The 14,792-nt window shown below is 47.8% G+C and overlaps 1 protein-coding gene across 1 annotated transcript in view; it reads left to right on the top strand.

Annotated features, from left to right (window-relative positions):
- The window catches only part of LCT (lactase), a 48,103-nt gene that overhangs the window by 12,592 nt on the left and 20,719 nt on the right, over nt 1–14,792 (top strand). The window contains exons 3-6 of the mRNA XM_068969467.1: nt 1,828–1,911; nt 3,747–3,849; nt 6,026–6,104; nt 10,098–10,824. Coding sequence (XP_068825568.1) covers nt 1,828–1,911; nt 3,747–3,849; nt 6,026–6,104; nt 10,098–10,824 — 993 coding nt within the window. The remainder of the gene's footprint in view (nt 1–1,827; nt 1,912–3,746; nt 3,850–6,025; nt 6,105–10,097; nt 10,825–14,792) is intronic.

Raw genomic sequence — 14,792 nt, forward strand, 5'->3', positions numbered from 1 at the left:
AGCCTCCACTGCGGCTCACCAAGGCCCTCCTGCCGGCTTGCGGGCCTCGCCTTTTCCCCAGTGTGTATGCTGTCACTCCAGCAGCCCTGCGGCATTCGCTACCCGAAGCCCTGTCCTCCTTCCTTTCCTCAAATCTCTTCCAATAAAATTCTACCCATTTTTGACATCCGTGTCAATGTGCCCAACATAAAGAGGCTTCAGTTAATAATACTTCCCCGCTAAACCGGATGTGGTCTCTCCCTGCTTGGAACATTTTAGCCATTTGTTAGATCAGCAGTTCTCAAATTTTGGTATCAGAATCACCTGGAGAGCTGCTGCTGTTGCTACTGCTGATGCTAAGTCACTTCAGTTGTGTCTGACTCTGTGCGACCCCATAGACGGCAGCCCAGGAGGATCCCCCATCTCCGGGATTCTCCAGGCAAGAACACTGAAGTGGGTTGCCATTTCCTTCTCCAATGCATGAAAGTGAAAAGTGAAAGTGAAGTTGCTCAGTCGTGTCCGGCTCTTCGCGACCCCATGGACTGCAGCACGCCAGGCTCCTCCATACATGGGATTTTCCAGGCAAGAGTACTGGAGTGGGGTGCCATTGCCTTCTCCGAACTGGGGAGCTAATAAAGTACAAAACTTACTGTGGAGGGATGCCCTGGGCTTTCACAGCCTTCCCACATTCCCAGGCGAGTCTAATCCCCACCAAGATTTGAGGTGCGGACTTTTCTTATGTCACTTAGAACTTTCTGCCTGTTCTTCATGTGGTCAGCACATTTACTAACTCTCTCTATCAAGCTGTAAGTTTCTGTGGCTCCTACTCATCTTTAAACCCTGCACAGTGACTTTCAAGAGTATGAAGTCGATGATCACGTGCTGCCTGGAGCTGACAGACAAAGCAAGGGCCGAGAGGGCCAAGGAGAATGTTCCAGTGGAGCTTGCCAGTGGGGAGCAAGCCTGTGGACTGTTGAGCAAACGTGGCAATAACTTGATTGGAAAAGCCGTAGGGAGCGGTGGAGAGTCAGATCTAAGGTCACAGTGCACTGGACTGCTCCCAGATGCCATTACCCACGGTCTCTGTCCCAAGGGAAGAGAAGGGGGGAGCACGGGAAACAATCTGGTCGTGGCCAGGAGAGAAATGGCTCGCTGAAAAGGGTGGAGACTCTGAGTCTGTAGTTCTTAAAGTATATGCAGACAGAGACAGGGTGGAGAGGTATGTCCTTAACTGGAGCACAGATAGGAGTGTCCACAGACCACGAGAGCTCTGTTCCTGGATTACAGTATGGGCCAGGCTAGGGCCAATGGGAGTGGACTTCAAGCTGTGGTTTGAAAGTAGCCAGTGACTATAGTCTACAATTAAAACTCCAAGCTCTGGTAGGGTCTGCAGAGATCACTAAGTGGACTGTGGGTGGCTGAAGCTCTACTGCCTCTGTCCTGCAGAGTGGAAGGGCCATGAGAAGGGTGCCACCCAGGGCAGCTCTGGCCTCTGACCCCTTTCCTTAGAGTTCACTCACTTGCTGGAAACCCACCCTTTCTGGCCCACAGTACTGCTTTTACTCACTCACTCACTCATTCCATCGTACGCATTTATCGAGCCCTTCCTGTGCACCAGGCACTTTGCTGAGTGTAGACATGATGCATTCCTCACAACACAGAGGCAAATCCCAAACACAGTCTCACCTTGTCCTCAGCTTTTCCTCATCCTGCTTTTTCCTTGGAAAATCCCGCTTTGGAGTATTCCATTTAGTAACAAGGAGAGAAACAAAAAAAAGGAATAGTTCTGAGCCAGCTCTTCATCTTGAAATTGCTTATGTTCTAAAGATTCTATCTGCTTATTTCCAGGATGCAGTTGACTTCGTCTCTCTTGATTTATCTTATGAATGCCACAATGAGGCAGATTTACCACAGAAGTTGAGTGAACTGCAGGTAAATTAAGCTATTTTCCATATTGATGATGAATGGCAAAGGTTCCTGAGAGCATACTAGTCAGTTAATGCTTCAGCTGATGCATAAACTGGTGGTCCAGTGGTTAGGACTCCATGCTTTCATCACTGCCAAAGGCCTGAGTTCAATCCCTAGTTAAGGACCAAAGTTCCCACAAGCCTTGCAGCACAGCCAAAAAAAAAGAATCCATATACGTGCAGACTTCCCTGGTGGCTCAGATGGTAAAGAGTCTACCTACAATGTGGGAGACCCAGGTTCAATCCCCGGGTTGGGAAGATCCTCTGAAGAAGGAAGTGGCAACCCGCTCCAGTACCCTTGCCTGGAAAATCCCATGGTCGGAGGAGTGTGGTAGGCTACAGTCCATGGGGTTGAAAAGAGTCAGACATGACTGAGCGACTTCACTTTCACTTTCTTTCATACATGCAGTTTTGTCCAAGGAAATTTCCATAGAGAGCCTCTGGAGGTTAGATAGTCTTCCCCGGAAAGGATAAAGAGAGTTGGCTTGTTAAGGTAAATATTTACATGGATCCTCTGCTCTCTCATGTAGAAAGCTATTGAGAATCAGAATTCCAGTGTTCATTCTGAGATTGAAAAAGACATTTCGTAGATGTGGTCATGGAAATATTTGCCTTAACAAGCCAGCCCTCACTCTCTACTTCCCCCAGAGAACCTGTACGCCCCTCTCTGAGCCTTAGCTGCGGCTCCCCGCCAGCCCACAGGTGTCTTAGGGCCCGGGGACCCACCGCATGTCCACAGGTTCTGAATTCTGCAGGAGCTGCCTGTGGAGGCCCTGTGTTCCCTTCTCAGAAGAAACCCTGCTCCCCAGGGAATTCCCCACTCAGCAGACGGCTCCTCCAGCTCTCCAGCCCTGTGACATCACAGGCCGCCCCACTGTGCATGGATCTTTCAGGAAGGAGAAAACCCTCTGTTCCCTTAGTAATTTGACTTTACCACCTTGACCCGGCACAGGGAAGGAACAAAGCTATGTGAGTCACAGCCCCACTAACTGGTTCTGAGCAAGTTAATCTGTTTCTCAGAGCTTAAGTCACCTCATTGTTACTGGTGGCTCTGAGAAAATAAAGAAGCTGCCAGGCTCCTGTTTGAGTAGTTGCTGTTGGTATTTCTCAGTGGCTGTTAACTCTTCAGAGAAGGGGAAGATAGTGTGGGAAAAATGACCAAACTCAAGAAAAAGTAACTTAAAATGAGGTCAAACAACTTGTCAGCCCAAAGATGTTCCTTTTGACACTGAAATGGCTAGAAATGGAAGAAAAATGACACCTGCTCCAATTTTAATGAAGATAGTTTCTTTTCAATTTCTTTATGGAAAATGTCGGACATATCCAATGGTAGAAAGAAAAACATAATGAAGCCATCTCCAGGTTCAGAAGCTGTCAACTCAGGGTTGATCTTGTTTCATTTATACGCTACCTCTCCCCTCCCCAAACCAGATTGTTCTGAAGCAAAGCATGGCGGCAGCACCTGATGGGGCTTCTCGTGTAGCTCAGTCCCCTGACATGGGCAGGTGGCCTTGTTCCTGGTCCCAATACAGCGACTAGTCCTTGTGGCCTGACGTGATAGGATGGATGAACCTATGTCTTTGGTGGGGGTCTGTATAGAGAAAGGCCTATGTTATAGAAAAGTGTAGCTTTTTCCTCCCTCGGGTCTGGAGTCAGCTCCCTTTATTAACTGACACAGCTAGAGGTCATTTCCAAAACCACACTGAGTGTTGTGGCTTCACATCTTGAAAATCTGTCCCTGTTAACTCACAACTTACTCTCAGCGACTTCGGTTCACTTGCTGGCCTATATCATTTTCAGACCATTGAACCAAAAGTGAAAGTTTTCATCTTCAGTCTGAAACTCCAGAACTGCCTCTCCACCGGGAACGACATAGCCCAGCTGCTCTTCAGCCTTCTCAAAGGTGAGTGGACCATCACTGAAGAGGTTTGCAGTGACGTTTGGTGCATTGGCTTGTAGGGTAGCAACCTTGAGAGTCTGGGGTTCCAACAGGAGGAGCGACCGAAGAAGGTCTGGTCTGAGAGCCTGCCCTAGATGCGTGCAGTGATCCTTGCCTTCTTATTGTTGGTCACTTAGTTCCCACTGACCCAAGAAAGAAGAGTAAGTTCTGTACAGCATGTGAAGGATGCCAGGGTCTCATGGAGATAAAGACCATCAGGCCAATCAAAAAGAATACATTTGAATCAGTTCTAATGAGGTAGATGAAACTGGAGCCCATTATACAGAGTGAAGTAAGCCAGAAAGAAAAACACCAATACAGTATACTAACACATATATATGGAATTTAGAAAGATGGTAATGATAACCCTGTATGCGAGACAGCAAAAGAGACGCAGATGTACAGAACAGATTTTTTGACTCTGTGGGAGAAGGAGAGGGTGGGATGACTTGGGAGAATGGCATTGAAACATGTATAATATCATATAAGAAACGAATCGCCAGTCTAGGTTTGATGCAGGATATAGGATGCTTGGGCCTGGTGCACTGGGATAACCCAGAGGGATGGTATGGGGAGGGAGGTGGGAGGGGGGTTCAGGAGTGGGAACTTATGTACACCCGTGGCAGATTCATGTTGATATATGGCAAAACCAATACAGTATTGTAAAGTAAAAATAAGAAGACCATCAGGCCAGAGATGTCAGCTGTAAGCATGGCAACAGCCCTGTGCCCATCTGTCTGCTTCCACTACTCCTCCCTCTAGGGTTTCTCATCTGTGCCCCCCTTTGCAGGACTGCTCTCTGCCCACCCCAGACACTTTTACTTTTGTACATTTCCCCATTGCCTGATCAGCGTCTTCAGTCATAGGACCCCACAACTCATGGACCATCTCCACAATGTCTCTTATTTCAAATTCTTGAGAGTGAATCTGATGGGTGGGCCATGCATCAGAAGACTTCTCCTGGGACTTCCCGTGGTGGTCCAATGGTTAAGACTCCATGCTTCCAATGCTGGGGCTGCAGGTTCGATCCCTGGTCAGGGAACTAGGATCCTGCATGCTGTACAGCATATAAAAAAGGTTAACATTACATCTGATAAAAATTTTAAAAATGATTATTCGGAGGAAGATTGTCCTGGTCCAATCTGGTCAAGGGAAAGTGGTATCCATTAAGGCCTCAGGGGCTGAGGACCACTAGACACTGCAAGAAGGGGCCAGGGACAGGCCCCTGGGTGCCTGATATCCAGTTCAGTCTCCCTGTAAGGTCAGAATATGGGAGATGTTGGTCGTGCCCTTTTTACCACCTGTAACCAGTGCTGAGCTGGCTTCACAGACCTCATGAACCACATCCATGAATGCCATAGTAACTCTTGCCCTAACTCATCTCTGGAGTAATGATTTCCTGTTCTTAAATTCCATCCCTTTCTAAGTGGTTAAAATAGACAATCTTATGTTTATTCTGCTGCTGCTGCTAAGTCTCTTCAGTCGTGTCTGACTCTGTGCGACCCCATAGACGGCAGCCCAGGAGGATCCCCCGTCTCTGGGATTCTCCAGGCAAGAACAGTAGAGTGGGTTGCCATTTCCTTCTCCAATGCATGAAAGTGAAAAGTGAAAGTGAAGTCACTCAGTCGTGTCCGGCTCTTTGCGACCCCATGGACTGCAGCCTACCAGGCTCCTCCGTCCATGGGATTTTCCAGGCAAGAGTACTGGAGTGGGTTGCTTCTTACAAAAAAGATTCCACCCTCTCTTAATGTTTGAGGTCTTCTGAGTCAGTTGTTCTCTGCGTTTGGTCTCTAGAAAAGCAGTATCAGCATCACTGGGAACTTGTTAGATATTCACATTCCAGAGCCCACCTCAGATTAGAAAGCTCTGATCAGAAGCCTGGGAGTGGGCCCAGCAATCTGCATTGAACAAGCTCCACAGCTGATGCCGCTGCACATGGAAGTTTGAGAACTGCTGTTCTTAGTAGGAAAAAAAAAATCACATGTGACTTCCTTAAATCATGGCCTTGGAATTTTCCAGAGGGGCTTGGAACCATTGCTTGGAGTTTGGCTGTGGTCTATGAGTGAGGAGAACTGTTGGTGGCGGTCATGCATGGTTGGGTGGGCTTCAGGTGGAGTGAATTAAAATTCTTCTCTTTCAGCCATAAATGAAGACCAAGTGCTCGTCGTTGGGTTTGATATTAGTACATTCCTGAGCTGTTCATCGAGTTCCAAGAAAAGGTAATGTTAGATTTCCTGTTGAACTATCAATAACTGATGCTTGCAGAATGCTCTGCTGTCCTTCACCTTTGTAAACTCACGGGACTGCTATCATGTGCCTTCTGGATTAGTGAGTCCTCTGTGGCCATTCTGGACAAGAAAGATGGAGACTCAGAGGGGAAAGCTGGAACAGCGTCTCTGGGCCCCATGCGGTTCTGACTTTCTCACCAATCATTCAGCCTCCTCTAGTTCACGGAGTGCACACAACTAACAGAGCTGATGTCTGAACCCCTGCCTTTTAGTTAAGATCTTGTTGGAGGCATTGTTAGATGATGAAGAGCAGGCTAATGATAGACCTGCCCATCCCTGGAGTTATGTGGTCTGAGTAAAGTGAGTTCTCTGCACCATTTTCTCTCATGAAATTTGAAGTATATTACCTCCAAGGAGACAGCATAAATGGGAAAGTCAGCCATGCACCGGGCAGAAGCCTAATTCAGTGGTTTCTCAGGACAAAGGTTTTAAATTATTGTGGGACTGCAAATAATTTCTTAGCACATGACTAAAGTACAAAATTGGTAAGACACATACTAAAAAAAAAAAAAAATTAAAGCAGATCTGCAATTATCTCCATAATTATGTCAGTCTCTTGCACTTACCTGGAGAAAGGCAGGGCAACCCACTCCAGTATTCTTGTCTGGAGAATCCCATGGACAGAAGAACCTGGTGGGTTACAGTCCATAGGGTTGCAAAGAGTTGGACACAACTGAAGGACTTAGCACCCACGCATGCATGCACTTACATTCCAATGCATTTCTCGAGTGAGACAAGCTTGGTGTGGAAGCCAGTGCAGGGAGTTTCCCAGAACCCTCAGCACTCCACAGAGTATGTTGCACAATGGAATGTCTCGTACCCTGTGTCAAGGAAGGACTAGGGGCAACCGTTTGCTTCCCAGACCTTCAGCTAGAGCTCACTGCAGACATTTCTAGCATAGCTCTGTCCGAGATCATAAGCTTCAGTGCGCTACCTCTTTGTACCTTTTTTCTCCCAGCGCTTGGCTGTCCTCAGCCATGTCTCCGTCTACTGTTCAATCCTCTCAACTCACTTCAAATCAGCAGTTCACATCACCAGACCCTAAGCAGCGACATGCCAGGCTTTGTGCTGAGTGTGAGAAGGTTATTGCAGGTATACTGCATGAGCGAGCAGGTCAAAACTGCTCTCTGTGTATACTTGGAATCAGCTGAGGAGTGCTGGGCTGTGTTTTTTGGAAAATAAAACTGAAGAGGTCATAATAAAAGGGGCAGTCTGAGAAAGCAGTGATTATAAAACCAAAAGATAACATGAGACATCAGTTCCAGGGTTCTCTTTTTAACACCTTGATCTCTCGCTGCTTCTCCTGAGGAAAAGGTCCAGTGTGGCTAACATGAAAGTGGGTGAATGTTTATGGAGAACCTGCAGGTGTGGGGCAGGTGGAAGGGGGTCCTGGGAGGACAGACATCGTTTTCTCATTGGAGTGTTTAGGCTCAGAAATGAGACAGAGAGGCCCACCGGTGACTTTAGCAGAGAGAGTGGCAGGAGATACAGCGCTCCTCCCCGGAGGAGAGGATGAGAGCATTACCTGGGATGCTCTGAAGGGTTAGAGTAGAAGGTGAGGGACACCTGGAAGGCTGAGCATATGGACTTCTTGAGCTAAATCTCTACCCAAGTGGGGCAAACCCAGGCTCCAAGGCCTGTATGGCAAGTTTTGTTTTATCCAGGTGGAGTCTATTTCTTGAAAACCTCTTTTCACCCAAGCCAGAAGGACAATCATGATCAGAAGGGTTGGGTCGGAACAGCTGAGTGGGCACCCCTCCGTGTCCCTGGTGTGCTCCAGACTCTTGCATCTGTTATGGATAATCCACACCTATAGGCCATCATTTCCCATCACCACTTTTCTACCAAATGCAGAGTTGATGCTTCATAAAACAGAAGGAGCTTAAGTTTGAACCCTGGAGAAGGGCATGGCAACCCACTCCAGTATTCTTGCCTGGTGAACCCCATGGACAGAGGAGCCTAGTGGGCTACAGTCCATAGGGTCGCACAGAGTTGGACATGACTGAAGGGATTTAACACACACAAATTTGTAAGGCTCAGGCCCCACTCCATGGGAGAGAGATCTTTCTGCAGGGTCCCTGTACCAGTTCTGTGCTCTGGGCCAGCCTTGTAAAATGCCAGCCCCTCTCCACACGAGAGCCCTAGGACAGGGAGCTGCTCTTGTCCTTCATTGCCTCTCCCCAAGTGTGTTCTCTTCTCCAGGCTGAACACACCCACCTCTACCAACACTTCCTCAAGGCTGCCCTCTGCTGGCGAGACTGCTGCATGCTCTCAGGCACTGCTCTCCAGCCCACAGGACAGGACTCAAGGAGGGAGGGAGGGAGAGAGGAGGGAGAGAGAAGGAAAATAGACTAGAATTAAACAGAATATATCAGACTTTGTTGTGTATGAAAATAGCTATTTAAAAATAATTTTATTTGTTTTTAACTCAGCTGGGTTTTCATTGCTGCCTGGCTTTTCTCTAGTTGAAGAGAGCAGGAGCAAGGGGGTGCTACTTTTCATTGCAGTGTGCAGGCTTCTCATTGTGCAGGCTTCTCTTGTTGCAGAACATGAGCTCTAGGGTGCTCAGGCTTCAGTAGGTGCTGCACAAGCGCTCAGTAGTTGCGGCTCCCAGGCTCTAGGGTACAGACTCAGTAGCTGTGGTGCACAGGCCTAGTTGCTAAGGCATGTGGGATCTCCCTGAACCAGGGATCAAACTCATGTCTTCTGCATTAGCAGGTGGATTCTTTACCACCGAGCCACCAGGGAAGCCCCCCAAATAGCATTTCTATGTTATGTTTTATTTCAGCTATGTTTATTCCAGATATATTTATTTCTGAATAAATATTTATGTTCATAAAACATAACACAAATATGCATATAATGTCCACACATCTACACATATACATAGTGATATGTGGTTAAAAGCACAAACTCTGAGCTCTATCATTTGCAAGCTGTATAATCAAGGAGTTCTCATTTTAAAAAGAGATAAAAGCTTATTGACATAAATGAAGCCCAGAGACAGACAGTCTAGAGTGGGTAAAATCATCAGAAATCCAGGCTCCTCTCTTGTTGCTTTGTCACCCTTATCAAAACTTCTACCTCATGGTGCTGGTTGGATGCGTGAGCTCCTGCCATTATGACCATAACCCATGCAACATGAAGAAGAAAGGAGGTTGTAGCTGGGGTTGATATTTCAGTGGTACACATCAGTAGAGCTGTACTGGTAGTTCAATTACTGAAATATTTCTGTACCAGCTGGTAAATAGCTGCTGGCCCCCGATGCCCAGAAATTACTCACTTCTTTATGTCTCAGTTTCCTTCTCTGTAGGAAGAAGATAAATAATGTAGTGCCTATCTCATACACTTCTTTTGAAATTTAAATGAGGTAATTAATGTACATATATTTTTTATCACAGTAGCCAATATAGAATCAAAAGACTCAATAACTGAAGTCATTATCTTTAGTTGTGTTTTATAAATATACATTATAAGAAGAAAAATTTCATCAGCACTGAAGACGGTATTCAAGGGTGTTCTAATACAGAGAATAGTAGCATTAGCACAGTATTTTCAGTCATGCAGGAGCAGCGATAACTTGCCTAAGTTCAGTTCAGTTCAGTTGCTCAGTTGTGTCCAACTCTTCGTGACCCCACGGACTGAAGCACGCCAGGCCTCCCTGTCCATCACCAACTCCCAGAGTTTACTCAAACTCATGCCCATTGAGTCGGTGATGCCATCCAACCGTCTCATCCTAACTTGCCTAAGAAGGGGTAATAATAATAAGTTCCCATCTCTCAGTCACTTCCTGCCCACTTCCTGGCGTCAGTGTTATTGGAATCTTTACTAACTAAATACATCGTCACCATTCATCAGTCTCAGGTCACCTATAAGTTAGAGTCGTTACTTATTGTGTCCCTTTATGTCACTTCACTCCCTCAGCTGGTCTTGTTCTCTGAGTGACAGCCTGACCCTCCAGACTGCCCTGCAGCTGGGCCCAGACACAGCAGCATACGCCTGGCCGCCCCGCTCAGCCTATCAGAGAGTCTGGGAAGCGTTTGCCAACCAGTCCAAGGCAGAAAGGGATGCTTTCCTGCAGGATGTTTTTCCTGAAGGCTTCCTCTGGGGTGTCTCCACGGGAGCTTTTAATGTGGAAGGAGGCTGGGCCGAGGATGGAAGAGCGCCGAGCATCTGGGACAGAGTTGGGCATCAGAACACCGCCAGGGGCCAAGGCATGCCAGAGGTGGCCAGCGACAGCTACCACAAGGTAGACACTGACGTCGCCCTGCTCCGTGGCCTCCAGGCCCAGGTCTACAAGTTCTCCATCTCCTGGTCCCGCATCTTCCCCACTGGGCAGGGGCATAACCCCAACCCCCGGGGCGTTGCCTACTACAACAAACTGATTGACAGCCTGCTGGACTCGCACATCGAGCCCATGGCCACACTGTTCCACTGGGACCTGCCCCAGGCCCTGCAGGATCGTGGCGGGTGGCAGAGCGAGGATGTGGTGGACGCCTTCCTGGACTACGCGGCCTTCTGCTTCTCCACGTTTGGGGACCGTGTGAAGCTATGGGTGACCTTCCACGAGCCGTGGGTGATGAGCTACGCGGGCTACGGCACCGGCCAGCATGCACCAGGCATCTCCGACCCAGGGGTGGCCTCTTTTAAGGTACTTCCCATCCTTGCAGTGCCTACTTGTTGGAAGAGGAAGGGCATTTGGTCGGAAAAACACCCTTTCACCTTCCCATCAGCAAGTCTTTCCTTTTTCTTCTTTAGAGGAAATTGGAGGGAGGGAAGGAACTGTTAAAATTGTTAAAAGTGCCAAACGCTGTTCTGGCACTTTAAAACTTGTTACTGCATCCTCAGAATGGCTCCGATGGATGAGGGAATTGGGGTTCAGGAGGAGAAGCAGTTTGGTTGTGATGACATTGCTAGTGGGTTAGCAGTGTGAAGCCAACCTTTTGAGCCCAAATCTACTTGACTCCAAAGCAAGTGTTCCATGTCAGCCAGGACTTAACTGCAAGTGACAGAAAACCCAACCTAAACTGACTTTAAAGCAAGGAGGGAATTTCTGAGTTCAGGAAACTGGGAAGTCCTAGTTTTAGCTGATGAGAGCAGAGTGTTTGGACCACCGATGACATTACCGACTCAGTTTTTCCTTTTCTCTTGTTCCCCTCATGGGCTTTATTCTTGGGCTTCCCAGTAGCCAGACGGCTGCAATCCTTCTCCCATATTTCAACATCAGTGGAAAACAGGAAAGATTGCTTATCACTGTTCTGGCAAAGGTCTCCTGTGCTCATGGTGTCTGTGTGGGTCACATGCTCATCCCTGAACCAGTCACTGGGTCTAGGCTAGGGGACTGTGAAGCTCAGTGCAGATCCCAGCTCTACCCCTCAATACTGGCTGAGAGATGGGGAGGCGGGGACGGAGGAAGGTGATCTTTCCAGGGGGCAATCGGAGTATCACTTCAACAAGAAGGGGATGTATATCCTGAAACCAAAATATTTTTTTCTTTTTTTGGCCACACGTGGCATGTGGGATCTTAGCTCCCCAATCAGGGATTGAACCGACGCCCCTGCAGTAGAGGTCCAGAGTCTTAACCAGGGAAGTCCCTGGAGACAAAATTTAAAATTCTTCATATGGGTCCCAAGCATCGTCTTCCTTTAAAAAAAAAAATCTCCCAGAAAATCAACCAGCTTCACTGGCAACATTCTTCAGGATAAGCACGTTAGTCTGGCTTTCCCCTGCCACACTTCGGGTTCTGTTCTGAAATGGGCTTCCTGGTGGGCTTATATGGTAAAGAATCTGCCTGCAATAAGGGAGACACGAGTTCAATCCCTGGGTTGGGAAGATCACCTGGAATAGGGCATGGCAACCCACTCCAGTGCTCTTGCCTGGAGAATTCCACGGACAGAGGAGCCTGGTGGTCTACAGTCTGTGGGGTCAGAAAGAGCAGGACATGACTGAGTGACCAACACACACACTGTTCTGAGACAGGAGTGTTCACTGTGCCCCATGCTAGATGAGTGTCATCAAGACTTTAAAACCTTTGGGGGGAAAATGATACTAACACACATTAGAAAATTAGACAGCAATTCAAAATATGCACAGAGTGAGCTCTGTGAGTAAGCAACTCAATATAATGCCAGCACATAGCGCTGGAGTCAAGGCTTCCATCCTGCTCTTGTTCAGCCCACTTGCTGGTTCTCACTCAGCACACTTGTTCACCACACCCACGGAGAAAGAGCGCACTACTGAAAGGGGAAGGTTTGGACCTTTCTGTGTTTTTATTGTGAAGCTCATCCCGACCTTTTCTCCTTAGGCTTCTTATCCCTACAGCTATGTCTCCTGAGATTTTCCTATAGAGACTTTGATGAAAAAAGTCCACCTCACTCTTCTCTCTCAATTCTTCCTTTTATTTATAAAACATTATGATACCAGTATGGAAAAATTTCAAAGAAAAGATCTCTCTCATAATCTTACCAGTATTTCATTCCAATCACAGCTTCCTTGCATTCAGAGTGTAGTCACGGTGTACCCTCGGCTGAGTACCTTTGTTTGTTGTTGTTGTTGTTTTTATTGAAGTATAGTTCATTTACAGTGTTGTGCCAATCTCTGCTGTATATCAAAGCAGCTCAGTTATATATGTATATACCTTTTTAAATATTCTTTTTCATTATGATTTACCCCAGGAGATTGCATATAATTCCCTGTACTCTACAGGAGTATAGTATATACTATATATACTATTATATATGGGTGTTTATCTATCCCATATATAACAGTTTGCAGCTACCAGCCCCAAACTCCATCCCTCTCCCTCCCCGTTCCCCCCTTGGCAACCACAAGTCAGTTCTCTGCGTCTGTGAGTCTGTTTCTGTTTTGTAGATAGGTTCATTTCTGCCATATGTGGATTCCACGTGTAACATCATATGGTGCTTGCCTTTCTCCTTCTGATGTATTTCACTCAGTAGGATAACTTTGGTTGCGTCTGTGCTGCCGCAGATGGCGTCATCTCACTCTTTTTCGCGGCTGAGTCGTCTCCCCGTGTGCACCTGTGTGCCACTGTCCATTCATTCCTCTGTCAGTGGACGTTTCGGTTGTTTCCATGTTTTGCCCTGACACCAGCAAGCTTAGCAGGGAAGCATTCCTGCTTTTAAGAAAGGAGCACAGTTTGCTGCTGGAGGTCAGGGCCCAGTTAAGAACTAATATTTGGTACACTAGAAGCAGTCAGGAGCTCCTCTCCATAGAGCAATGTTTTGGTATAACATTCTTCAAACACAGGTGTCATCCTCTTCACATGACGAAAAGGAAGAGGAGCTCAGTGGTAACAAAGCCCTTCCCGCACCCCCAGTCTCTGTTCTATGCTCTGCTCACACAGCTGCGCTGAGTCCTTCAGGGAGGATCCAGAATGGCCCACTTCCTGCAGATAAAGCTGAAGTCGAGAGGGAAGATGGTTTGAGTTTACTGAGCATGTGACAGAGTCGATTTAAATGTAGACTTGTTATGCTCCACACACCCCACCCTTGCCCAGTTTCTCACGGCGCTGCACCAAGGAACGATGCTGACTTTTGTGAGACCATGAGTTGAGTCTACAAACAGATCCTGGTGGTGGTTTCTCTTCCTAGATTTCATTAAGTAGAAAAGAGATAATTAATTAGAAAGAATTTTCCCCTCCTTTGTGTTAACTAAAATGATTCCCGCCTTCCAATTAGTTGCTGGCTAGCTAGTCCATAAGCACTTTCTGAGCACAGAGGCAGCATAGCACCATGAGTGACAGTACAAGCCTGAGGTTGCTCGGCCGGCATTTACCCCTTCTCGGGGTCTGCGTCCCTCACCTTCCCGGGGTCTGCGTTCCTCACCTTCCCGGGGTCTGCGTCCCTCACCTTCCCGGGGTCTGCGTCCCTCACCTTCCCGGGGTCTGCGTCCCTCACCTTCCCGGGGTCTGCGTCCCTCACCTTCCCGGGGTCTGCGTCCCTCACCTTCCCGGGGTCTGCGTTCCTCACCTTTGGATCTGCGTCCCTCACCTTCCCGGGGTCTGCGTCCCTCACCTTCCCGGGGTCTGCGTTCCTCACCTTCTCGGGATCTGCGTTCCGCACCTTCTCTGGGTCTGCGTTCCTCACCTTCCCGGGGTCTGCGTTCCTCACCTTCCCGGGGTCTGCGTCCCTCACCTTCCCGGGGTCTGCGTCCCTCACCTGTATTGTAGAAATAGTATTTGTACCTGTCAGATAAGTGAGGGTCACGCGGGAGAAGCCATTAACCCTTGTTATTGTTAATGTGGTTGTGGTGCTATTGCTGATGACCTGACGGTGGTGTTGACTGGTTGCTGGCACTTGTGGACATTGTTGCTGGTGACTTGTGAGGCTCTCATCCATGTTGCTGATGTCGCTGGCACTGGTGGTGTTGTCAGCAGTGTCCATGTTCTAGCCTCCTTTACACTGTTAGCATCAGTCTTAACTTCTTTTTGGTGCTGTTGATGTGCCGTTTTGTTGACTTGTTGCCAATGTGACTTAGGTATTAACTTGTCGATGGCTTGATGACATTGTTGACATCAGTGTTGATATGTTGAGGCTGACGTCATCAGTCTTACTGCTTTTATTAACTTGCTACCATCGTTCACCTCGGTGTTACCTTGCT

Source organism: Capricornis sumatraensis, chromosome 3, assembly GCF_032405125.1.
Source record: "Capricornis sumatraensis isolate serow.1 chromosome 3, serow.2, whole genome shotgun sequence".
NCBI classification, from domain to species: domain Eukaryota; kingdom Metazoa; phylum Chordata; class Mammalia; order Artiodactyla; family Bovidae; genus Capricornis; species Capricornis sumatraensis.